The sequence below is a fragment of the Pituophis catenifer genome, unplaced genomic scaffold, assembly GCF_029215685.1.
Source record: "Pituophis catenifer annectens isolate HBS135680 unplaced genomic scaffold, rPitCat1.0.hap2 SCAF_4, whole genome shotgun sequence".
Lineage (NCBI taxonomy): Eukaryota > Metazoa > Chordata > Lepidosauria > Squamata > Colubridae > Pituophis > Pituophis catenifer.
The window spans coordinates 72,754,853-72,781,760 of NW_027256884.1; the positions used below are offsets into that span (position 1 = coordinate 72,754,853).

A 26,908-nucleotide genomic window follows, 5' to 3' on the forward strand; every position below is an offset into this window, starting at 1 on the left:
AAGTAAAGCAGATCCCTCTGTAAGGAACAGAAGAAATATTTCAAATATTTTTACAAATATGAAATAAAAACAGTTTGTTTACATGTTACATCTACTCATATTTTAATTAGAATTAAACTCACAGAAAGAATTTTATCTGCAGTTCAACTGAATATTTAAACAAAAGATTAAAAGATTATGTTTAGTGAAAATATTAAAATACTAACATTTGTAAATATAAATTGTACTGATCAAATTATTTCTTAACATCTTAAACAATTACCTTCATCAACAAGTATAGCAAGATTTCCATCTGGAGACAGTCCCATACATGCAACATTGTATTGAGCAGCCAGTGGTAAAGTTTCAGATTTGTTACTGAAAGAACAGATGAATAACGTCTCAAAAGCAACAACGGAATAGCAATTAATACAGTAATTTTAATTACCGGTATATATATATATTTCTGCCAAATTCATGAATTAGATAAGGAAGAAAATATAGCACTTGGTTTCCAGGCAACATTATCCAATATATTTGAAACAGAATAGAAAACTAAATCCTCTATAGCACTAACTTATCAAATGCATTTCATAAATCTCTTCCATAAAACAGTAGTTTCAGAGGCAGATTGCAAAAGCATTTTTAACAGGCTATTTACTAATCATACACTTAGAGGTCGCAGTACAAGAGCCATATATAATGGTTCAAACGTTGGACTGGCACTTGGAAGACCCAGGTTCAAATCCACCCTCCACTCTGGAAGCTGTTGAGCTAGTGTCCCACACTCTCAGTTCAACAACCTCACAGCTTTGTTTTTGTTCAGGATTGGAAGACAAACAATCATACATGCTTTGAGCTGAACAAACAACAGCAAATAAATCAAATAAATAAATGAATACTTTTTCAAGTCAAAGACTGTAATTCTGTTTCCCACTGGACTAATCAGAGTGTTTCCGTCTGGAGTGAACTTCAAGTTTCCACATCGGTAGACTGTACCCAACAAGTTGGAAAACTAGAAAAATAAAATTATGCTTGCATTAATGCAACTTAAACAGAAAATGAAATAAAGCACAAAAAGTGGTACAGTACTGTAACTCTTGAAGGCAATTACAGACAATGCAAATTTGAATAGGAATTAAAAAGTGTACATGGTCTGTAACCAACTCACTGCCAAAATGTAGAGAAATACATACAATGCACAAATAAATTTTGTTAGGAGATGCTCTAACAGTAAGCTCTTAATCAAGTGCCATTTCTTTTTCTTTTACAAAATTTTAGTAAAATTTTAAAAACTAACAAGAATATTTAGAATAAAAGAAAAATGAAAGAGGAAATATGTAAGTGCAGAAATCAACAAAAAGGAGAAAATTATAAAGAAGTGACTTCCAATTTTGTTTTACAGTAATTATAAGCATAAATATAAAATAACCTGTTATTTTATGGTTACAGCATTGTTTATATTTTTTTTTATACTCCATTATTTTTATTTAATCCTAAAAACCATCTGACTTCATTTTTTTTCTGTTTCCTGCAATTGGGGGTTTGTATTCATCATTAAATTTAGACAATGTCCTAATTAAAGCTATCAATTTAGCCCTCTCAGCAAGTTTCATCGCCTTCACTATCCATTCCTCCATTAAGGGTGGAAAGTCAAATCTTTCCATCTTGCACATATAATAAATAGCCTTGCTGCAGTTGTCATATATAAAAACAAAGTTCCATAATTTTTTTTCCAGCTGCTTATACATCAATTGCCCAAAATATTTCACTTGATCCTAAGATATAATGTCAGTATCTTTAATGAATTTTAATTTAAAGTTTTACAAAAACATAAAAACTAACACAAATCAATAAAAAGTTAAAAAAGAAAGAAGTGCAAAAGAAAGGAAAAAAATAGAACCATCTGATTTCATTTGCAACAAACATAAGTACAATTATAAATTACTCTGATTACAAAAGAAACGTCACTCTTTTCTATTACCAAATTTAGATGCAGCACTGATTTCAAACGTAATTAGTAAATGGCTTTAGATAAATTGTAGAGAATCTCTCAGATGTTTTGGAGTTCTGAAGGGAGATTTTGCAAGCAATCCAGCTGCACTCTTGTCAAAATGTAAAGCTGATATTTGTCAGGGACAAAGTGAACCCGTGGATTACCAAATACGTTTCCTACTCATGGAAAAGAACAGAAAGAGAGGAAGCGGGAAAGAACCGAGTTATCTCAAGTTATATTTTTCAAAGATAGGGATATCCAACCTGCTCCACTTGTGAAGCCTGGGGGGAAGCAACCACGGGATAAAAAGAAGCTGGAAAAACTGAAACAAGGGAGCCACCCACACAAGAAAACTTGCAAATTCCCAAGTCGGCAAAGGGCCCCGTTTTCTCACCCGGTAGGCGAACTTCATCTCCTCAGCTCCCCTCGTCCTACTCCTAGAAGCAAAGCGCCTCGCACGTGAAAGCGGCGAGGCAACCGGAAGAGCTTCCTCGTCTCATTTCCGGGTCAAAAATGTTTCCATAGCAACTGGAGGCCGCTTTGTTTTAACCTTGTACAGGCGGCTTGAGCTGTAAATCTCCGGAGACTCGAGCTCTGAAGCAGGAGTGTCCGGATTCGTACGTGCACGTGCGTGTGCGAATAATGTTGTTGTTCAGATTCAATAATTGCTCTACATATATTGGCCAGAAAAAAGATTTAACAGACTTTTAAAGTGCCAGTCGTGTGCATTGTTTCTTAGGAGCAAGCCCTCGATTAGAGATTCGCATAGGGTCGGCCTCTTTTCAAACTCGTACGTGGCCATAATTTACAGAGTGTAGTTTGGATGGTGGTTTTAGATATGGGCAAATTGAACAGTTGCCCAGAGTTCCACACTTCACACCCTCTGCACCCATTTTGACATAATTCCAGTGCGTAGAAAAGGAAACCTAAGGAAAACACTTTGCTGGCCTCTTGTTAGGACGGAAGCCAGCTGCATCAATATACTCTTTTTGTTTCCTGACATCTGGGACAGCCTTTTAGTAGGTAAACTTTCAAATTATTTGAACCCTCAGATTGTATGTCACTATTGCTCTGGAACAATAAAGAGGAAAACGAGGGCAATCAGTGTGATGCTTTAGATAAATATGTCGATCATTGCCACAAAAAGAGAGCTTATAAAAATTGTGCAGGTGCCCACTTATATTTCTAGACACTGCATTACAGTCTCTACTACTACGAGTCCTGAGAGTGGTGATCCCACGGGTGTTGCTCTGATTGTTAGTTTACTTGTCAAACTGAATGTAGGTAGTGAGGCAGAGTTTGATAAGGTCCCAGATTCTGGGTATTTTGATCTTAGTGTATTTGGCTAGGTTGGGTGTGCTGTGTAGTAGTGCTGCCATGGATTCTTTCACTAGTTCTGGATATATTTATGGTCATAGACCCAGTATGTAGAAATATAGCCCTGCCCAGTGGTGGGTTGCTCCCGGTTCGGCCGAGCCAGTAGCGGTGACAATGTGACATCACTGAAGCAGTTCTTTTTGTTTGGGAGCTAGGCCCTCCCGCCCGCCCCTGCGTTATTCCTACTTTTATTTCTTCTTTTTTTAGCCCAGCTGATAGGCACAGCAGAGTGGATTGCCGCACCTCAGCTGGCAGAAATCTAACGCATTTGCGCGGAGCGCAAGTTCGGTGCGCATGCAAATGAAGCGAGCATGCGTGCTGCGATCGCGCACAAAACATGTACACAAAGAGAGCCGGTGGTAACATCGGTTGGAACCTATCACTGGCCCTTCCACACATACAACCAAAAGTATGGATTCAGTATATGGACAACTGCAACACCTTTGTCATAACAAAAAAGCAACTGCTAGAAATGACACATAAAACAATCAACAAAACTTCAAAGGAATAAAATCCACAAAGGAAGAATAAAACAATAACACACTATCCTAGAGCCTGATTGGCCTAGTGGTTAAGGCACTAGTGACTAGATTGGAAGGAAGTGTAGAAAAAGCACACACAATTTTTTTTAGGAGTGGATATAAATTCTGTAGCATCCTCCGGCTGCTCTGAAACTACTAAATAGCTATATTGACTTATTTTCCTGTGTTAAAACTAGCATGAATTTTTAGGTGCATTTGTCCATGTCTCTGGGAAATGTGTTTGGCATCTAAATAAAGGAAGGAAATTATTCAATTTTCCTGAATTTCATGATTCTCAATGCTATTCACTGCAAAAAGGAAAAATGAAGCAGCATAACATGTCTCCATTGAGTGTAAAGCCACCTGCAAATGTTGCACTTGGAACTCCAAATATAGTATTTGCTTGCCAAATCTCTGAAATCTAAATATGGTTCTATGTAAAAGTTTAGATTCATTAAAACACCCAGTGACCAGAAGTACCTACATGCTAATTGATGCAAGGCAAATGACTATTTTATATACAACTGCTTTCCAGTTGCCTTTTGGAAAAGCACCTTTGGGACAACCATGACCTGGACAATTGAGAATCTCCATAGAGTGCTTTATAAATGAGAAATAAGAATCAGAAATAAGACAGGATTTGTGCGCTATTTAGGTTAATTAATCTTATAGCAACATGATGGTTTCTGTCAAACTCTATCTGGAAAAGAAATTAACTGGAAGATAACACATTAAACTAATAGAAAAGCTACTAAAATAAATCTCCACCAGATCAACTTAGAATGATAAGTCTAAGTCTTTGAATATCCATCCATCTGAAACAAGATACAGCCAATGGTAAACCTGGCCACCCTTGTCTGTTTTGGAGAGCTGTGGAAGGGCCAGTGGTAGGTTCCAACCGGTGTTACCACTGGCTCTCTTTGTGTACGCAGAATAATCAGAACAAAGTAATGTTGAACTATACAGTGAGGGGAAAAAGTATTTGATCCCCTGCTGATTTTGTATGTTTGCCACTGACAAAGAAATGATCCATCTGTAATTGTAATGGTAGGTGTATTTTAACAGTGAGAGACAGAATAACAACAACAAAAAATCCAGAAAAACGCATTTCAAAAAAGTTATAAATTGATTTGCATTTTAATGAGTGAAATAAGTGATCCCCTATCAATCAGCAAGATTTCTGGCTCCCAGATGTCTTTTATACAGGTAACAAGCTGCGATTAGGCACACTCTCTTAAAGGAAGTGCTCCTAATCTCAGCTTGTTACATGTATAACAGACACCTGTCCACAGAAACAAGCACTTAAGCAGATTCCAAACTCTCCACCATGGCCAAAACCAAAGAGCTGTCCAGGGATGTCAAGGAAAAGATTGTAGACCTATACAAGGCTGGAATGGGCTACAAGACTATTGCCAAGAGCTTAGTGAGAAGGTGACAACAGTTGGTGCAATTATTTGTAAATGAAAGAAACACAAAATAACTGTCAATCTTCTTCGGTCTGGGGCTCCATGCAAGATCTCACCTCATGGAGGTTCAGTGATCATGAGAACAGTGAGGAATCAGTCCAGAACTACACAGGAGGATCTTGTCAATGATCTAAAGGCAGCTGGGACCATAGTCACCAAGAAAACAATCGGTAACATAATACTACGTGAAGGACTGAAATCCTGCAACGCTCGCAAGTTTATTCTGCTCAGGAAAGCATATGTACAGGCCAGGTTCTAACCGCCTTTACTACCGGTTCTCTTTATGGATGCGCTTTGCACGTGATCGCCTCTTCGTGCACGCATTTCGCGTTACGAATCTGCCCAGCTGAGGTGCGGCAATCCACTCTGCCGCACCTATCAGCTGGGCTAAAAAAGAAGAAATAAAAGGTAAGAATAATGCGGGGGTGGGAGGGAGGGCCCAGCTCCCGAACAAAGAGAACCGGTTCGGTGATGTCCTATCGTCACTGCTACCGGCTCGGCCGAACCGGGCCAAACCAGGAGGAACCCACCACTGGTACAGGCCCGTCTAAAGTTTGCCAATGAACATCTAAATGATTCAGAGGAGAACTGGGTGAAAATGCTGTGGTCAGACAAGACCAAAATCAAGCTCTTTGGCATCAACTCAACTCACTGTGTTTGGAGGAATGCTGCCTATGACTCCAAGTACACCATCCCCACTTTCAAACATAAGAGGTGGAAACATTATGCTTTGGGGGTGTTTTTCTGCTAAGGGGACAAGACAACTTCACTGCATCAAAGGGACAATGGACAGGGCCATGTACCGTCATATCTTGGGTAAGAACCTCCTTCCCTCAGCCAGGGCATTGAAAATGGGTCATTGATGGGTATTCCAGCATGAGAATGACCCACAACACACAGCCAAGTCAACAAAGGAGTTGCTCAAGAAGCACATTAAGGTCCTGGAGTGGCCTAGCCAGTCTCCAGACCTTAATTCCATTAGAAAATCTGTGGAGGGAGCTGAAGGTTCGAGCTGCCAAATGTCAGCCTCAAAACTTTAATGACTTGGAGAGGATCTGCAAAGAGGAGTAGGACAAAATCCCTCCCGAGATGTGTGCAAACCTGGTGGCCAACTACAAGAAACGTCTGCCCTCTGTGATTGCCAACAAGGGTTTTGCCACCAAGTACTAAGTCATGTTTTGTGAAGGGGTCAAATACTTCTCATTCATTAAAATGCAAATCAATTTATAACTTTTTTGAAGAATTTTTCTGGATTTTTTTGTTGTTATTCTGTTTCTTACTGTTAAAATAAACCTACCATTAAAAGTACAGATGGATCATTTCTTTGTCAGTGGGCAAACATACAAAATCAGCAGGAGTCAAATACTTTTTCCCTCACTTGTATACCAGAGTTTGAAATCTGACTGTTTAGCAGGAACTATGGTTATATGGGGGTTCTAATATTGAGATGTTGGAAATATGATGTTCCAGATGTCAAAGGCTGGTTGTTGGATATATATAATCTATATCTGTTTTGAAAAAGGTATTTTCTAGTAAAATGCAGCAATTTATGTCACAATGGCTGAACTTCGTGGTATTTTATAATATTTTGTACTGTCAGATTATTGTATTGATCAGTAACCACTGACTATTCTTAAATATGATATATAAAGTGGGTTTCATCCTTCTACTTTCCCCCTTCTTTTTTAGTTTATTTGGGGTTGGGAATTTTCCTAGTTCCCCCCCCCCTTTTTATTTTGTTTCTATTAATGTTTTTAAGATTAGATTGTTTTGTTAATTGTGTATGTTAAGAATGTGACATGAAATGGCACATGGCACAAATAATATGACTCAGCCCTGACATATAATTGGATGGGAAAACACCTATTCCTACCAAGCCTGAAGGCTAGATTGGGAAGTCAAACCAACAGTTCAGTTTGTCAAGAAAACTGCATAGTTCTGTCCATGAAGTCAACAAGAGTCAAGCTCAATTCATGGTTGGCTTTAGTTTTTCATGTGAAACAAAGGAACATATACACAAATGTTGAGAATCAGAACAACTTGCTTAAAATATTCAAGATTTTTATTCACTTTATCCAGTAGCTTGTTTTCCATTTCTTAACAGTTTATTCCCTACTTTTCATGGCATTGCTTTAGGAAAGAATAAAACTGGATAATAATTTTCTGGATATTTTTCCTATTTGCTTTTCTACATTGACATTACACCTATAGTGTAATATTGTACAGAGTTGCAAGTAGGATATGCCACAAATGTCATTTAAATCCAACAATTTCCATAGAAGGAGTTAATTTTTCCAATCACAAATCTGTGAAAATCATCAAAATTTTACTCCTTTAACCCATTCATATGTATTTACAGGCTTGAAAGTTATCTACAAATAAGATCATTTGTCTTTTTTCCCCCAGATGCATATATTGCAAATTGAATCAATTATTTACAAGTTAGAAAGCAATATTTTCCTTCTGTACATATGTTATCACCTCAGTAGTGATTAAAATACACTTCTGGTGTATTTTAGTGAAGTTCGTCATTTCAATATGAACATGAAAACTTTATGCTGCTCTGAAGCTATAACAAAAGAAAGCCTTCTACATTAATTGTTAATAAAACTTTGCCTTTAGATTTTTTCACAATAAATCAGGTTATTCATTATGTCCAAAATATACATTTATACTCAAATTTGTTTGAAAGACAGTCTCTAGTTTAAAAAATTATATAAACAAGAAACTTGTGTGTATACATATGTTCATTGTGTAATTTTGTTAATTCTTATAAGGAAATAACCAAGATTAAGAGAAATTATTGTCAAAAAGATGTTTGAGAGCTTGTGTTTTTTTTCTAAGTAAAGCAAATGGCAAAGAGACAATCAACTTGACTTCAATGGAAATTTCATGAGAGAAGTTTCTATAAAAGGAAGAAAACTGAACATACAAAACAGCTATTGACAAATGAGCAGAAATGTGATGTCTCATTTCCTAAAAAAATAAGGTTCAATTGCTCTGAAGGTAGGCAAAGTAATCAAGAATAGATACACAATTTTGGAACACATGCACATACTATATAGCTTAATAAATGAATTTGGATTTTAATTTCATTTTGCCTCCTATATCTGGAATTATCATCATTTCAAATGTGATGGAGGCTGATTACTAAGAGGCTACATATATTCACTAATAAAGTAACTGTGTAAGCTAATAATTGATATGAGCAGCAGCTAAGGTAATTACAGTGAAATTTAGAGAAATGTTTATATACAAAAATACATTGTTTCTAAGAACTGGAAAAAGTTCTACATATTAAATGTATTTACAAGCTTTGATTTTCACACCGATAAAAACACATTTATTTTGTCCTTGATTTCTGGAACAAATTATACACAGACATCAGATTATTTCAGACATTTTAAAAGAATCATTTATACAATAGATTTACAACTAAAAAGTAATCAGGTGGTGTAAATGCAGTTTGTTGCACCACAAATTCAAACTAGGACCTTAAATTCACCTATAACCAGATTGCAAAAACAATTAAGGCTCCCTGCAGCTCTTGCCTTTTCAGCTTATAGTATGGTATGGAAGCTTGTGTGCATATACAAACACACTTGCTCTTTTACTATATATATGGCTCTGCAGTCCGTAATAAATTAACAACTGTAACAGGAAAAGAAACTTTGGTGTTAAAAATATCAAGTGAAATATTCAACAAAATCAATTTAGTTAAGACTCAATATCTTACATCTACATTACTTTTGGGGACAATCTTAGACCAGGTTTTGTGTCTTCACTCCAAACTTAATGAATTATGTGTTTTAATTTTAACTTAACCACTTTTGTGCCACTTTGCTACTTGCATCAAGGTGTGCATGCATATATGTATATGTGTCTCTGCATATTATCCCATGTGTTGACAATATGGTTCTCTATATGGTACAAATTTAAGAACATCAGCAGACTGATCAATCTGTATTATGTTCCAAGGCACAGAAGAAGTTAAGTCTTCAAGAAATAAATATATATCTATCTCTCTCTACATATATACACAACATGTATTATTTAAAATCTTGTAGATAGTTATGGGTTTAAGAATCGCTCTATTACACAGAAATTTGGAAAAGTACCCTGGTCCAGGAAATCAGACAATCATGTGACTAGAAAGGCACACACTTTAGTATTTAATTGCCACACTGCAAGACTTACACTGTATGTCAACCTGAAATATTATTTGAGCAGGAACCTTATTATTGAAGCTGCTCAAATTAACCATTTGCAGTAAGCATCTTTTATTTCATCAGCAGAATGACAGAGGAAAAAAATCCCAGAATTCATTTTACACAAAAAGTAGCAATATAAACTAGCAGTTACAAGTATCACTGTACATTTAAATTGATACAATTGTCTGATGCTTCCAGGGCCAGTAAGGACTAAGTTGCCATAGGCCTATTAGTGTTAAAATATCTCAATGATGAACTATCAGGTTATGATCTCTTAAAGTGCATTTATATTCAAGTCTCATGTGCATATTTCTACACATCTACAGAGAAACGTCATGTGACATTGACTTCCAAAATGTGATCATCTTTGCTGGGAATGACAAGGATTTGCATGCCAGAACTGGAATTGAAGACCTGTCCAGGGGAAAATGATTGAAGTCGGGGCATGGGCAAACCTTTGTGTTCTGCACTGGTTGTTGAATGTATGCTGCCTCTGCTCTTTATGCTACTGTTGTCAGCTTGATCATCCATATTTTTATCCACAGAGAGGTTATCATTTTCAATCCAGCTATCTGTAAAAAAAAATAAAAATGTGAAGCTCTATTTCACATTCATCTATACATTTTTTATTATAATTAGTTTGCTTGCACTCATTATTAACTAAAATTATCAGAGACTATTTATGAATGCATTTAAAGTAGTATATTAACATAAGAACAAAATCTGACAAATATATGACATCAGTTTCACTAAAAAAGAAAAAAAAGCCAGCCAGGACACAACTCTTCTCAATGTTCTCACAGATAAAAATCTGAATGTATCCCAACTGAGGCAGATGAAAAATCTAAATTAAGGAGTTCCTATAAAGAAAAGAGCTATCTGTTATAATACAGTTTTGACTTTTTTTTTTAACCTAGTGCCTTAGCATGCAGGCAGCGTATACGTATGCTTAATAAAGAACATCCACATAAATATTTATTAACCCAAAATACATGTCCTTAACCATGAAGAATTTTGATAGTGTAATGCTATGAAGCAAAATTCTATAGAGAAAGGACATTCTATAATTTTATGTTAGTGGTTTCTCACATAACTTTTAAATATACATATTCTTACCAGCATCAAGCTGCATAAAGTGAGCAGAGTGATGAGGGAGATATTTAAATAGTTTAACATCAGGAAAAGGGAGGTATCCAGCAAAGAGGGGCATTACTTCCATATGCACTTTATGGGTTGCTTGAACTGCTATTGGCATAGATATTACCCCTGAGCTCTTTCCACAGACTGCCCAGTTACTACTGTCATCCACAACTAAAATAAAGAGAAAATATTATTGAAAATCAACTATTACTTCAACTGGTATGGTATCACAATGTAACACTGGAGATAACATCCTGTAAAGCAATCTTTTGTACATTGATATCACCTGGTGCTTAAATTTACAGATTTGACATGCTTATAAAGGAAACAATATTGGAAGTGTAACATATTTACAAGATTGAATTTTCAAGCATTCTGCTTGTTAATGTAATAGTAAAACATATATTTCTATCATGTAAATATCATCTCTGGAAAAACACAATTGTGTTAAAAAGTTTAGGATTATGATTCTACTAGTACTTTTTAAGGAATCAACTTGACTACATTTATAAGATTCTTCTCTAAATATCTTCACTGTTCTGTTTAGAGTGACAACAACAATCTGATGTAACAATTAAGGTGCTGAGTTGCAAGACCCAGGTTCTAGTCTTTCCTCAACTCTGAAAACTCATGGGGCAACTTTGCTCTTTCTCAGCTCAGTTCAGTGCCACCTCATGGGTTGCTATTGATGGGATAAACAGAAGGACTGAGCACTGTGTACACTGTCTCTAGTTCTTGTACAAAAGGTAGGATATAAATCTAATAAATACATTATATGCTGAAATACCAAAATAAAAATGCTTGTTTTGACAGTTGATGCTAACATTATGGTTCAGTAAGTTATCAACTAATAAGTAACCAAACTAAATATTGAGTAATAAATATTTACTAACCTTCATACATTAGTTTGGTTGTACAGTATCCATCCGTTTCTGTTAATGCTTCGTCTTTATCCACATCCAGGAGGTCTAAAAGACGGGTAATTGACACTTCCAATGAACAGAGCGAGCCTGTTTTACAATATTCTGCCCCCAATGGGGGGGAAATCTCAGCTTTCACATTATACAATGTCTGGCAGGAATACAATAATATTTATGGTCAACACACAAAGGATAACTTTTTCATACTATTCAAATTGATAAAGAGATAATCCATTTTTCTGATTGGATAGAAGACCCTAACCTCTAAGTTTCTACAAACACAGCATCGGGGGGGAAATCCCATACAAGTCAATTTCTTATGTTTAAAACTGACATTTAGTCGTAATTTATAAAAATTAATACTGTTGCAATAACATTAAACATTTTGCTAGTCGCTGCTTTGTAACTCATCTTTGGTATCCCAAATGCAAAACCTTAATGGTGATTGCACTAGACACATGATACTTTGAACAATGATTATATAAAATGCTTTATTGCAATCTTGTATAAGTTTGCAACATCAGCAGAAAGTTCAATAATGATGCTGTACTAGAAAGCCCCACAGGACTATCACAATTAAATATATATCCTTCTTGATCCTACAGTTTTAAAAAGCCACTTGTCATACAAAGACAGAAATAGGGCAAGTATAAACTATAAACCAATACATGTCAAGTACTGCAGCGGAAAAATAGCATCTCCTACATCAATTTTAATGTAATTTGTCATTACTTATTGCATCCTAGTCCTCTAACAAGAAGATATTAACAACTTACAAAAAAGTTTTCCAGCTGGAATTCATAAGTATACGGCTTCAGAGAAAAAGAGTGATCCTCCGAGAATGCAGAACAAAAGTTCATTGAAAATATGCACTGCAATGATGGGGGAAGTTCTTTTGTCCACTTCAGTTCCCAGACAAAAAATATTGCTTGCTTACTGTAGATGTGCTAAGAAAGAATTTTTTATTAATATTATATTAGAACTCTGTTGGATAACAATGGGTAAAACTGAAATATTTTATTATTTATTTATTTATTTATTAATTTAATTTGTATACCGCCCTTCTCCCAGAAGGGACTCAGGGCGGTGAACAGCCAAAATTAAAAAACATACAAATGCAAAAGTTAAGATAATTAAAAGAATTAAATCATTGGCTACCCAAATTTAAAACCCCAAATCCATAAAATTTAAAATCCCAATTAAAAAACCATTTAGGCTAGGCCGGCTTGATGAAATAAAAACGTCTTCAGGGCTTTACGGAAGGTCCGGAGGTCCGGGATCAATCATATTCCAGGAGGCAGCTCATTCCACAGGGCGGGTGCCCCCACAGAGAAGGCTCGCCCCCTGGGGGCCGCCAGCCGACATTGCCTGACCGACGGCACCCCGAGGAGGCCCTCTCTGTGAGAGCGTATTGGCCGGTGGGAGGTTATCGGTAGCAGCAGGCGGTCTCGCAAATACCCTGGCCCTAAGCCATGGAGCGCTTTAAAGATGAGAACCAACACCTTAAAGCGCACCCGGAAGACCACCGGGAGCCAATGCAGCTCGCGCAGGAGAGGTGTTACGTGGGAGCGCCACGTCGCTCCCATAATCACCCGCGCGGCCGCATTCTGCACCAGCTGGAGCCTCCGGGTGCTCCTCAGGGGGAGCCCCATGTAGAGAGCGTTACAGTAGTCCAGGCGTGATGTAACCAAGGCATGAGTGACTGTGCACAAGGAGTCCCGATCCAGAAAGGGGCGCAACTGGCGTATCAGGCGAACCTGATAAAAAGCCCCCCTGGCCACGGCCGTCATATGCTCTTCTAAAGACAGCCGTGTGTCCAGGAGGACGCCCAAGTTGCGAGCCCCCTCTGTGGGGGTCAGTGACTCGCCCCCAATAGCCAGCGATGGCACCAGCTGGCTATACCGGGACGCCGGCATCCACAGCCACTCGGTCTTGGAAGGGTTAAGCCGAAGCCTGTTCCTCCCCATCCAGACCCACACGGCCTCCAGACACTGGGACATCACTTCGAGGGCATCATTGGGGTGGTCTGGGGTGGAAATGTACAGCTGAGTGTCATCAGCGTACAGCGTAAAGCAAAAATACAGCGTATTTTCTAAATAAATAAAGCAATTATGAATTCATTTATATATTTTCAGAACCAATGGCTTAACTTAGAAACAATTAATGTTGGTCAGTTAGGGAAGAGTTGTATACTGACAGTAGATTACCTCACCTGGTAGTTTCATGTAGATGTTAAATAAGAATAGGGAAAGATTAGAACACTGAGAAACCTCTTGTCTAGGACAAGACTTCTCCCTCTCAACAGCACTAATTGAAACTGACCCCAGAAGCAAAACAGAGCCATTACAATACTGTGCTGCCTCCCACTCCTAACCCTGCCCCCTGCCAAACTAATCCAAAAGGATGTCATGACTGATGGTACTGAAAGCCACTGAAAGGTCAAGGTGGGCTGGACTGATTGCATTACCTCTATCTAGTCCAGCCAACCATCATCAACAAAATCAACACCATCTTAGTACTATATCCAGATCTGAAACCCAACTACTGAAAATAAATGTATTCTAATATAAAACTGTAATTCAAATTATCAGAAACAGATTTTCAACTAGTAGCAGTCAAATAAAAGAACCTGTCTGCAATACTTTCTCAAAACCCTATCTCTATTGCTGCTTTTCAACTGCCTCTGAAATAATCACAATAGCATTTACAGTAAGATTGAAAAAACAGCAGCCCAAACTGAAGCTAATATTCTCTCCATAAAGATGCATTAGATGAGACAAGGGACTCTTGAGGTTCCATTTGTTCTCCCCAAATACTTTTCAGACATTACAATAAAATAATAGCTTTCATAATCATTTTTAAAATAAATACTTGGTTTTTTGAAGCCACACATACAAATATATTTATAACTTTTAAGATCCATAACAAAATTAGTGAAACTGAGTTGTAGTTAAAATCTATGTTTTTTGTTATTACAAGAAATACATGTAAAATAATTACCTGTTCAGCTTTCGGATTTAGAGGTTGAAGACTTAAATCTTTGTAAATGTCAGAACTTTTGAGATTATTGTCAGAGAACTGAAAACAGATTTCTGACATGTTCTGCACACAAACTTGTATATATTTCCTAAAATAAGAAAAAATTAAATTAAATTTAAAATAAGAAAGTATTATAAAGAGTTATTGCTATATACAATTTAACTGTGTGTGTGTGTGCATGCATGTATATCCTTGCAGCAGAATTAACCAAATGAAAACAATAGTTTAAAAAAATGAGAAAAACGTGCTAATTTACATTAGATTATACCTTAACACTAAATTTAAATGATGTTTTAAGCAAAGGTCTCGTTTCAATGGTAAAAAAATCCCACCACACAATTGACAGTACAATTCTATACATATCTACTGTACTTAGAAGAGTCAAACTGAATTCAACACAGCTTCCTCCCAAGGAAGGTTGTAGGTTTGGGGTTATAGCTTAAAACATAAAAGGACCCAAATGTAGCTTTGGGATTAAAAAGTATTTTCAAACCTTCCTGCTCATTCAAACTACATAATTTATAGTTTTGATAAGAAAAGCTTTTATGATGGAATAGAAAACGAGAATTTTGAATAAGTTACCTTATGCCTGCTGATAATAACGAATGCTTGGCTTTAAAAGGTACACTGAAGGTAAGTGAAATAATAGTGGAGTAGATTGACCATGGACAATCAATGGTTACCTATATGAAATATATAATAAAATCATTTGATATATTGTTTAAAATTTCTATTTAAATACAAATAGTTGCTACATAGCATAGCATAGCATAGCATAGCATAGCATAGCATAGCATAGCATAGCATAGCATAGCATAGCATAGCATAGCATAGCGCAGCACAGCACAGCACAGCACAGCACAGCACAGCACAGCACAGCATATCCAATCCATTCCATTCCAATCAAGAACCCTGAATTTATTTATTACAGATTTATTGTCTTGCAAGTCTTTCATCTCTGCATCAAATGCACAAAACAACTGTTTTAAAGCAAGCTAGTTGGAATAGCAAGCTTGAAAATATACTCAAACTCTCTCAGGAATTGATGTTTATATATTTAACAAAAATAATGCAGAACAATACAGAAACATTGTAAAATGAGCAAAACATCTCCAGGGATCAAAAAATCAGTACAGCAGACTTTTAATATAGAAGTATTTAATATAGAAGTATATTGTAATATGATATTGACATCTGAATTTTTTAGTTAATTTAAATATTAACTTTATTCATAATTTTTTACCTTTTGGTCAATTGTAGCCATGCTATTGTAAGACGTTTCTTTCTCTTTGCCTTTTTTCCTACACTCTTTACTTGATAGATTCTCATTTTCCATCATACATATTGGGAATGATGGCGAGTATAAAACTTCAAGTTCAAAGGTAATCACATGATAAGCAGGAATCATTGGTAAACTGATGCTTGTGATTTTTTCAGATGACTGAACAGTTAATGATGCTTCTGATACCTTTTCTACAATTGTATGAAATATAAATTAGAGACTATAATTTATATCTGAATTAACAAATTATTCAGTTTGTAACATATAAGCAAACCCTGTTTTGACCTCCAAGTATTTGTTTTGAATGTTCCAAGCATGAAGTAAAGCATGTGTTTCAGTTTTATTTTATTTGTTCTGAGCAATGCAACTGTTTCAAGGGGGAAAGAAGACAGAAGGAGATAAGTGTTTTCCAACCTAGCCAGCTCCACACTAGTGATCAGCCATGCCCCAAATTCTATTACTTTAGATTGGATGGGCTGGAGTGGGAGTTAAGTACTCAAAATAAAATAGGACTTAAATTCCTTGTTAGTCAGAAAAATAGCTGAGCAAAGTTTTTCTAAATTATTGTTATGAGAAAATTAAGGTTATATATAAGCTGCATGTGTGTTGTATTATTTTGCAGGCACATAATCCAAATGTTTTAATAATGGTTGCTTGGTTGCTTATGATTTGGTATAAATTATTATTATGATTTGGTATAAATCAGTTTTGTATTAATATAGTATTTTAGATACATACATGCACAATGTATATATGCATGTGTATGTACATAAAATTACTATATTAATACAAAATTATTTCTTAAACTTTTTATGGTTGTGCATTCTATGCATGTTCTTATGCCTTGCAGAAGTTGACTTTCAAATTCAATTGAGGAGGTTTATTTTGTTTTCCTATGAAAAACTCTAGTTGCCTGCTAGATCACCAAATCTACTTCAGAGACATGTTAGCACTAAGATGGATAATTCATTGTGAAAACACATCCTCATTAATTGGCAACAGCAACAGATGTGTGGATGAGTTCTAAGGCTTAATGTTGTTTTTAATGCTATTTCCCTGTGTTTTAAACAGCAAAGGAGAAAGGAGAAGTAAAACTTCAGAAATAGATTTGACTCTATTTTTATAAATGTATGTATCAAATTTGGAAATTATCCATCTCATTCATGGAGTGACTATATACATATTATATCAAATCATAATTATGTTATGTGGTGTTATGTGTTAACATCTACAATTTCATTGAATGTTTATAATGTGGAACCTCTTTTACCATAGGATTAAAATGCAACAAAACTGAATATCTTGAGTGTAATAAAAAAACTAAATACCTTGAGTGTTTGAATAAATCACAGCTTTGCTTTCAGGATGGTACACGACAGGCATGGCATCAGCATTACTTAGTTGTAGTGCATCTCCACTCTTTATAGTATAGTGGCCAGTAGTCACTGTAAATTTTACCTTCTGAGGAATGCCAGCCAAAAGGCTATCTGGAGAATAATGAGTTGATAATAAGGGGTATGGCAAAGGAATCATTGCTTGCACAACATAATTTGGATATTTCTGAATCAACTGCACAAGATCTGTTTTAGTGTGTCTAATTGCCTAATCCTAACCCTAACCCTAATTTTTATCACATATAAACATTTAAAGATGTGATACTGTGCCTGTAAGAGCTCAGAAAGACCTATCATCCAACCATCCGTCCGTCCGTCCGTCCGTCCATATCTATCTATCTATCTATCTATCTATCTATCTATCTATCTATCTATCCACAGTTGCAAGAAAAAGTATGTGAACCCCTTGGGATTATGTGGAGTTTTGCATGAATTGGTCATAAAATGTGCTCTGAACTTCATCTAAGTCACAATAATAGAAAAACACAGTCTGCTTAAAATAATACTACACAAACATTAGATGTTGCCATGGTGTAATTGAACATAACATGTAAACATTCACAGTGCAGGGAGGAAAAAGTATGTGAGCCGCTAGCCTAATGACTTCTCCAAGAGCTAATTGGAGCCAGGAGTGAGCCAACCTTGACTCCAATCAGTGTGATGATATTGGATATGTTGCTGACAGCTGTCCTGCCCTTTAAAAACACACACCTGTTTTGGGTTTACTGGTTTCAAGAAGCACTGTCTGATGTGAACCATGCCTCGCAGAAAGGAGCTCTCAGAAGACCTACGATCAAGAATTGTTGACTTGCATGAAGCTGGAAAGGGTTACAAAAGTATCTCCAAAAGCCTTGATGTTTATGTGTCCACAGTAAAACAGACTTCTACAAATGGAGAAAGTTTAGCACTGTTGCTACTCTCCCTAGGTGTGGTCGTCCTGTAAAAATTACTGCAAGAGCACAGCGCAGAATGCTTCATGAGGTAAAGAAGAATCCTAGAGTGTCAGCTAAAGACCTACAGAAATCTCTGGCACATGCTAACATTTTTGTTGACACATCTACAATAAGGAAAACATTAAACAAGAATGGAGTACATGGGAAGACACCACGGAGGAAGCCATTGCTGTCCAAAAAAAATATTGCAGCAAGTTTGCAAAAGAGCACCTGGAGTTCCACAGCACTACTGGCAAAATATACTGTGGACAGATGAAACCAAAATTGAGTTGTTTGGGAAGAACACACAACACTATGTGTGGAGAAAAAAAGGCACAGCACACCAACATCAAAACTTCATCCCCACTGTAAAACATGGCGGAGGGAGCATCATGGTTTGGGGCTGCTTTGCTGCCTCAGGGTCTGGACGGATTGTTGCCATTGATGGGAAAATGAATTCCAGAGTTTATCAAGACATTTTGCAGGAAAATGTACAACCATCTGTCCGCCAACTGAAGCTCCGCAGAGGATGGGTGATGCAACAGGACAATGACCCAAAGCATACAAGTAATTCAACAAAAAAAATGGCTTCAACAGCACAGAATACGCCTTCTGGAGTGGCCCAGTCAGAGTCCTGACCTCAACCCAAATGAAATGCTGTGGCATGACCTTAAGAGAACGATTCACACCAGACATCCCAAGAATATTGCTACACTGAAACAGTTTTGTGAAGAGGAGTGGTCCAAAATTACTCCAGATCGTTGTGCAGGTCTGATCTGCAACTACAGGAAACGTTTGGTTGAGGTTACTGCTGCCAAAGGAGGGTCAACCAGTTATTAAGTCCAAAGGTTCACATACTTTTTCCTCCCTGCACTGTGAATGTTTACATGTTATGTTCCATTAAACCATGGCAACATCTAATGTTTGTGTAGTATTATTTTAAGCAGACTGTGTTTTTTTATTGTTGTGACTTAGATGAAGTTCAGAGCACATTTTATGACCAATTCATGCAAAACTCCACGTAATCCCAAGGGGTTCACATACTTTTTCCTGCAACTGTATCTATCTATCTATCTATCTATCTATCTATCTATCTATCTATCTATCTATCGTCTCCTCAGGGAAATTTGACAGTGTACATCAAACACTCCAAAAAGTGTGTCCAATAACTGCTGAATTAACAGCTTAGCTAAAACAGAGACTCACAAAAGGGACAAAGAGAACACTCATAAAGAAAGCACCATTAATTCTGTTATATTGGGACCATCACAAAGGTAATAAATATTATTTACCAAAAGGTTTCAGTGAATCAAATCACAAATTCTCTGTAGAAACAGAAAATTGATGGCAGAAAAAGACCTAGTGGTCCATTGAGTCTGCCCTTTAAAGTTTTAGGTATCTAGAACTGGCCACAATATTCCAAATGGGCTCTGACTAATACCCTATGCAGCGGGATTATGACCTCCTTTTTTTTGCTAGTGATCTCCCTAATGTTGCATCCTAAAATTTTGTTTGCCTTCACAGCTGCCTGGTTACACTGTTTACTCATTTTACAGTCACTTGCTATGAGCGCACTTAAATTCTTTTCTTCTGTTGTTCTACCACTGTACGCCCAATACTGTACCCTACCAGAGGATTCTTTTTCTTCCAAGTGCATGATCATACATTTAGAAACAATAAACTGCAGTTTTCACATTTTTGACCAATTATCCAGCAATACCAAATCATTTTCCATGTTATGAATACCCCCCCGGAATATCAACTCTATTACACATATGGGCATTAGTTCAGTATTCATAAAACAATAAAATGCTGCTCTCAAATATCCTGTTTTCTATCAAATAATCTATCACGAGTGTTTCACCTTCATTTAATTATCTATGAAAGATCTCAAGCAAACCGCTTTACAAGGGTTTATTTGAAGAACATCTCATTTTAGATAAACAAGGTGCTGAGTATTTTCATCCATTAGAAACAGCTTAAACCTTCACAATAAACATAGGGAATGAAGGCAGTGCCAGGAACTCATTCTATTATGTTCCATATTTTTATGATATTTTCATATATTGCAACAGATACACATTTTAAAAAAATATTTAGTGCCATTACATGGGCAGTAAAGTTCATTTGACAGTTCCCCTGGAACTGTCTAATCAAGCTATGATATTTACTTTTGACTTTAAAGCAATAATTACATACTGCAGTAAGGAAAGGTTTGTAAACTCGTTAGAACTATCTGCAATCATGTAGTATTGTGACTACTAATAAAATCTGAGATTTAAACTGCTATTAATGGAGCATTCACAAATATAAAGAATTCACAAACTTTTTCTCAACACTGAAGCTCCTTAAATATTGTAATCATTAGTAACCATTTTCAAGGTTTAAATAAGTAAATTCCCAAAACAGATAGTAACATCTTAAAATATATGTAAGCTATCACTTAGGAACAATCAAACTACATTTGGTCCAAATACATTTTTTTTAATGGATTAAAAGATTAATGGAAGATAGCTGCAAGTTAGTTTGCGGCTTTTTTGTTTGAGAAATAATTTTAGAACCATAAGAAATAATAACAAAGTACAACTTCTAATTATTTACTTACCAGTACATGGTTCCACTTTTAGCTGTGGCTCCTGAGAATAGATATCATACTGCACAATTGGATAAATATGAAGTAGGGCAAATTGCATTTTGCCCACCGAAATGCATAACTGCCTGAGTGTATATGTTCCAGGTTCTTTGCCCTATGAGAACATTTGAAGTATTTATATATTAAAATTCTTAATGTTTAACTGAAGGCTATTCGTACAAAGCAAGAGATTTAACATCTGGTCAGCATATAATTACACAAAATAGAATGCATTTTTCATCCTCAAAGAGGTATCCATATAACTACTGGTATATTCTATATTTTTAATGAACAGAGCAAAAAGACCTAACACAGCTTCAGATGCACTTTTATAGTAAATAATTTGAACTCACATTAATTTAAACAGGAATAATATCTAGTTGCTGCTTCTATCCATTCCACCCTGTGAATACTGAGTTCAACTAAGTGTGATCTGTTATATGTAGTAGGAAACGTATATATAGGCCAGACAGTCACATATTGCACTCCACAGTGCAGCTCTACTTTACACAAATAAATTCATGGCATTAGGAATTGTGCTATTTCATGTACATACATGTTTGAATTGGCCACTGACAATTAAATTTTCACCTATGACCAATTATTATTTGATGGGCTTCATACCAGGCCCCTCAATATCATGAGAATTTTCAGTTTTAAGAATGGGGTGTTTTTTTGTTTCATATTCATCGATTTCAAACTGAGTTTTGGGTTTGCTTTGCTTTTTGTTTTTTTCTTCTCTCTTTTTGTTTGTATTTCTTTCTTGCATTTGTCAATGTTTTTATGTATACAGTACAGTGGTATGTAAAAGCTTGTGAACTGTTTGGAACTCTCAATGTTTCTGCATAAATATGAGCTAAAATACTATCTATTCTCTATGCAAGTCCTAAAACGAGATAAAAAGAAGCCAGTTAAATAAGTGAGTCAAAAACATTCCATTTGTTCACATTTCTGTTTGGCAAAAGTATAAAACATACCTGGGTTCTGAAAGTTATTTTATTGATCCCTGGTTCCAGTATTAAATTGCTACATTTTAATACGTGGGCCCCATCCTCCAAAGTCAGCCCTATAGGTATTTCCAGTGAAGAGCTGCTCTCCTGCCTTCGTAACAGCATATGCACATTTTTGCAGATGATCCCTGTTGTGTTCAAAGAATTATCCGAAGGACTTCTCTCGTACATTTCATACAACTCCAGCCCTTGTAAGCCACTTCTTGAAAGAGAAACCCCTACAATTTCATTTGGAAAGTTGATAATACCATTGGAAGTCTTGTGCTTCGTAAGCCATTCAGCTGTCTTCCGGTAGCTATTTTTTTCAATGCTGAAATGGACATTAATAGCAATGTGATCCACATTCACTGAGACGGGCATCAGATTTACCAGGGTCAGTTCAATAGATAGAGTTCCACCCACATGAACCACAGCATTAGGAGGATCAAAATGTAGATTCTTCAACTGTGCGAAGGAATGCATGGAAAGCATAACTTTCTGCCCTGGGAATAAAATATAAATGGGATTTATGGTACTTTATGTTGGCAGGATCAGTTCTACTGAAAACAACATTTCCATTTATCTAATTATAATAACCTTAAGGGAAAAGTAATTTCTTAGTTTAATCGTTTAAATATTTTTAACTCAATAAATATACATTACCTCATTGATCCTCAAACCCAAAACAATTTTAATTAAAGCCTTGCAGTTTGGAACAAAATATTAAGTACACCTAAAATATTTTTAACCCTACGTTTTGCTGAATTAAACATGTAAGATAGATAGTAGCTTTAGGTTAACTAAATTAAAATAGGGGATGAATATTCAGAAAAGTAAACATATTATAAAAAAAAAAATTTCTCTTGCTGTATGGAAACTATTTTGCCATTTATAATTTTATTCTAGTATGTTTTAGAATAAGGGAGGTATAAAGTTTTGAGTAAAACCTATTTGAAAATGTATTTATTCACTTTTCTGGCTTCTGTGGTTTCAAAAAATATTACTCATATACTTCAACTGTATTTTTCTACTGTAAAGACTAGAAACTTGGTGCTCTAAAAACATAAAATCTAAAACTGAATTATTATATTTTGTAAATGTGATATAATTGAGGGATCTACATAGAATTTAAAACTAAACTGCCCTGAAATTACTTGTAATCAACCAAAATAAAAGGCAGGCACAACTAAGAATCTTGAGAAAATTAATTGACATTCACTGAATGAAGTTGATAGCTTTAAATGTAGTTCGTTTGAAGTTTGACAATAAGATTTCCTCAAATCTTACCTTCTGTTTCTGAGGGTTGTTTGGCAAAATCTAATATTTCTTGGCAAAAATGTTTCCGCTCTTCTTCAGTTAAGTTATTATCACCAGCTAAAAGACTGCTTGTCTGAAGATAACTGGCACAAAGATAAGGAAGGATGGGAAAAGAATGTATATACAAGTCTTGATAAAAAAATCAGTTAATTCTTTTATCTACCAGTCAGCAGAAATACTAAAAAGATTATAATGCAATAACTTTAGTAGTTCAGTAGTGATTTTACGCTGAAATAGTGCAAAAAACATTTTTTTCTATATCACCCAGTATTCTTGATGCTTTATTTAAAACTATGATTCAAATATGAACATTTGAAAATATGTATTTAAAGCAATTAAACGGGAGCAAGAGAAAGGGATCACAAACACACACACACATACACTCCTCAATTTATCACAAGTTCATTTAGTAACCATTCAAAGTTACAATGGCATTGAAAAAAATTGATTCATGTCCATTTTTCACACAACCCTTGCTGCATCCCCTTGCAGTTGCCACATTGGCAACTGACTCATATTTATGATTGTTGCAGTGTCCAGGGTCATGTTTCACCTTTATAACCTTCTGGTAAGCAAAGCCAGATTCACCTAACAACCCATGTAATTAATAATTGCAGTGATTCACCTAACAACTGTGGCAAGAAAGGTCATAAAATGGGGCAAAATTCACTTAATAAATGTCTCAGAAATTAACAGAAATTATGGGCTCATTGTGGTTGTAAAGCAAGGACTACCTATGTGTGTGTGTGTGTGTGTGTGTGTGTGTGTGTGTGTGTGTGAACCCATCCATCTTTTCTTTTTCAAAGTTACATTTTTATTTTTAAATATTCCCATTTAAAGCAGCATGTTAGAAATCAAAAATCAGAAATCAACAGAGCCTTGGTAGTACAGTGGTTTAATGCACCCTGTTATTAACACAGCTGCCTGCAATTTCTGCAGGTTCAAATCTTACCAGGCTCAAGGTTGACTCAGCCTTCCATCCTTTCTAAGGTAGGTTAAATGAGGACCCAGTTTGTGGGGGCAATAAGCTGACTTTGTATAAATATACAAAAGTATGAAGGCTATTGCTTAACGCATTGTAAGCCGCCCTGAGTCTCCGGAGAAGGGCGGCATATAAATCAAATTAAAAAAAAATAAAAAATGACATGAATGGAATGGGAAATTTATTTTGTACCACGTGATGCCTGGGCAGACACAGGATTAATTCATGACAGATCATACAGAGCAGAGGTGGTATTCAGCAGGTCCTGGCCAGTTTTGGAGAACTGGTAGCAGAAATTTTGAGTAGTTCGGAGAACCGATAAATACCACCTCTGACTGGCCCCACCCCCATCTGTTCTCTGCCTCCTGAGTCCCAGCTGATCGGGAGGAAATGGGGATTTTGCAGTAACCTTCCCCTGGATTGGGGAGGGAATGGAGATTTTACAGTATCCTTCCCCTGCCACACCCACCAAGCCACGGCCACCAAGCCATGCCACATCGACCGAGCCACTCCCACAGAACCGGTAGTAAAAAAATTTGAATCCCATTACTGATACAGAAGGAGAGGAGAACAATGGAGGTTGAGCTTTATGTACAAGGAAAGCGAGCACAAATACGCATTCTTTTACCAAAAAAAAACAAAAAAAAACCAACAACATCAAATTAAATAATTCCTACAGTGCACCAGGTTAACAAAGCAGAAGAAAGGAAAACGTCTTTGCTTGGAAAACACCATCAGGAATTCGCTTGGTTCCTTGGCAGCCCTTTCTAATTTAACATAAGTTAATGACCAAAGGGGCACCGGGCAGAAGAATTGAAGTATGCTGTTTGCAAAGATAGATAAGATATAAATAAATAAAAGGATGAATCAACCTACTCCGATTGAACGAAAGGAGTAGATGATTCTGAGATCACATCCATCTTTTTTAAAAGGATACTTTTCAGTTTGCCCAAGGTGCTTCTGACATTCTGCTAATTGCTTTCGTGTATGTGTGATAAGCAATGTCCATCCTTCAGCAAGATACGTTTTTAATGCACCTTGAAGATAAACTTCGGCTTTTTGAGGACTCTTCTTTTTCCTTAGAAACAAAATCACCAAGAGGAAGGGAAGAAAGGAAAACACATTAAATGCATTCATATATAACTTTTATTTGTAAACCCTTTTCTTTAGCTATTATCTATTACAACTATCAACTAATGAATAGGTGGCAAATTATTCATTTAGTATAGTAAATTTACTAATAAACATGTAAAATTAGAATATAACTAAACAATATTTTCAATTTATGGTAGGCTATGTGCTACTAAACAAAAAAAGAAAGTCTATTAAATTCTTCCCTAAACATTTATTCACATGCAAATACAACATTAGAAGTTTCAAAATCACAAAGTACTCTCATTCCCTATTCTACATCTAAGATAATTTTCTTTGTATTGTACAGAGAAGCCAGTAGCTTAACTACTGATCAGTGTATTTTATTAGCAAGAACTTTATAAAAAGGGTAACACCCTAATATACATAGGATTCCTTTTGTCCATTACAATAACTAATAAAATATTTAAGTGACAAACACACTGTTCTAGTATCCTGGTTCAGTAGTCAGAACAGCATAGTTTGGCAGTAATTGAGTATTTTCCCCAAATAGAGAATGTGTGCTATTTCTGGCTGCCACAAATAGCAGAATAAAACATGGTTTGGAAAATACTATCTTTTAAGATTTAATAAGGCTGCACCATCCTGTAATCAGTGGGATATTTAGCCTTTGCCAAGATATGGGCAGGGAACCTGGAAGTTGCAGTTCTCCAGCTATTCAAAAGCACTGCAGTGTGCTTTTATGATTAAAGATGAAATGCACATAGTAGTTAGAGATACCCTTTTCAGAATATTATGATATGCAACAATTCCAATAAGTTTATATACATGTAAAACTCTGCCAGGTCCTTTCCAACAAGCTTTGCTGAGCGATTTCTTCCAATATTTTTATACATTTCAATAGTAGCATGAGAAAGTTCCTGTGGAAAAGAAACAAAAGGACTGAGGATACACTATACTGTTACAACTCATCCTTCTTTAAAATCAGATTTAATTTAGCTAAATTCAGGAAATAGATCTCCTAAAGTTGGTCTAAGCAAATAGGTCTCCAAGATTCTGTAACTTAAGGTATTATTCAAGTCACTATTTAAAAGTCATAAGCTTTTTAATGACAGAGCACTTTTATTTATTCATCTTTCTAAGTGTTACCAATAGCATATTGAAATGAAACAGTTGACTACAAAATTAAAATAGTTTCCACTCCAGAATTCATATATTCATATAATATTCATTCATATAATATGGGGTGGGTGGGTTGTATTTTGATTGATGTTCTTAGCCAAGATGTTTCATTTTGGATGTCCAAATTTTTACACTTTATATTCATTTTACTAAAAGTGATTGAACTGCTAATTCACATCTAAAAATACTATACTATTCTAACTAATAATTATGTAGTTAGCCATCCTCAACATATTATATAAATGTATAAATACATAAACCATCCTTACCAAATAATGCTTTTCAAAAGCTTCTACAGATGATAAAGCTTCTTTGAGTTTCTTATAAGGAGACTGTGCTGTATTGGCTTCAGAAACAAAACAGAACATAATAGAAATAAAAGATTTGAAATAAAATTGAATAAAAGATTCAAAAGCATCATCCACAGCTTTGCATTAAGTGTTCTACTAAGAATTTC

General features: G+C 35.8%; 1 protein-coding gene across 1 annotated transcript in view; it reads right to left on the minus strand.

Moving 5' to 3' along the window:
* Nucleotides 1-7,426: 7,426 nt before the first annotated feature.
* The window catches only part of TRAPPC10 (trafficking protein particle complex subunit 10), a 53,118-nt gene continuing 33,636 nt past the window's right edge, over nt 7,427-26,908 (minus strand). The window contains exons 10-23 of the mRNA XM_070944252.1: nt 26,721-26,797; nt 26,098-26,189; nt 25,115-25,255; nt 23,166-23,278; nt 21,867-22,381; nt 20,863-21,004; nt 17,260-17,418; nt 15,893-16,122; nt 15,232-15,332; nt 14,611-14,737; nt 12,387-12,557; nt 11,584-11,761; nt 10,667-10,861; nt 7,427-10,122 (exon numbers count right to left, since the gene is read on the minus strand). Of these exons, the coding sequence (XP_070800353.1) occupies nt 9,884-10,122; nt 10,667-10,861; nt 11,584-11,761; nt 12,387-12,557; nt 14,611-14,737; nt 15,232-15,332; nt 15,893-16,122; nt 17,260-17,418; nt 20,863-21,004; nt 21,867-22,381; nt 23,166-23,278; nt 25,115-25,255; nt 26,098-26,189; nt 26,721-26,797 (2,480 nt within the window). The 3' untranslated portion in view covers nt 7,427-9,883. The remainder of the gene's footprint in view (nt 10,123-10,666; nt 10,862-11,583; nt 11,762-12,386; nt 12,558-14,610; nt 14,738-15,231; nt 15,333-15,892; nt 16,123-17,259; nt 17,419-20,862; nt 21,005-21,866; nt 22,382-23,165; nt 23,279-25,114; nt 25,256-26,097; nt 26,190-26,720; nt 26,798-26,908) is intronic.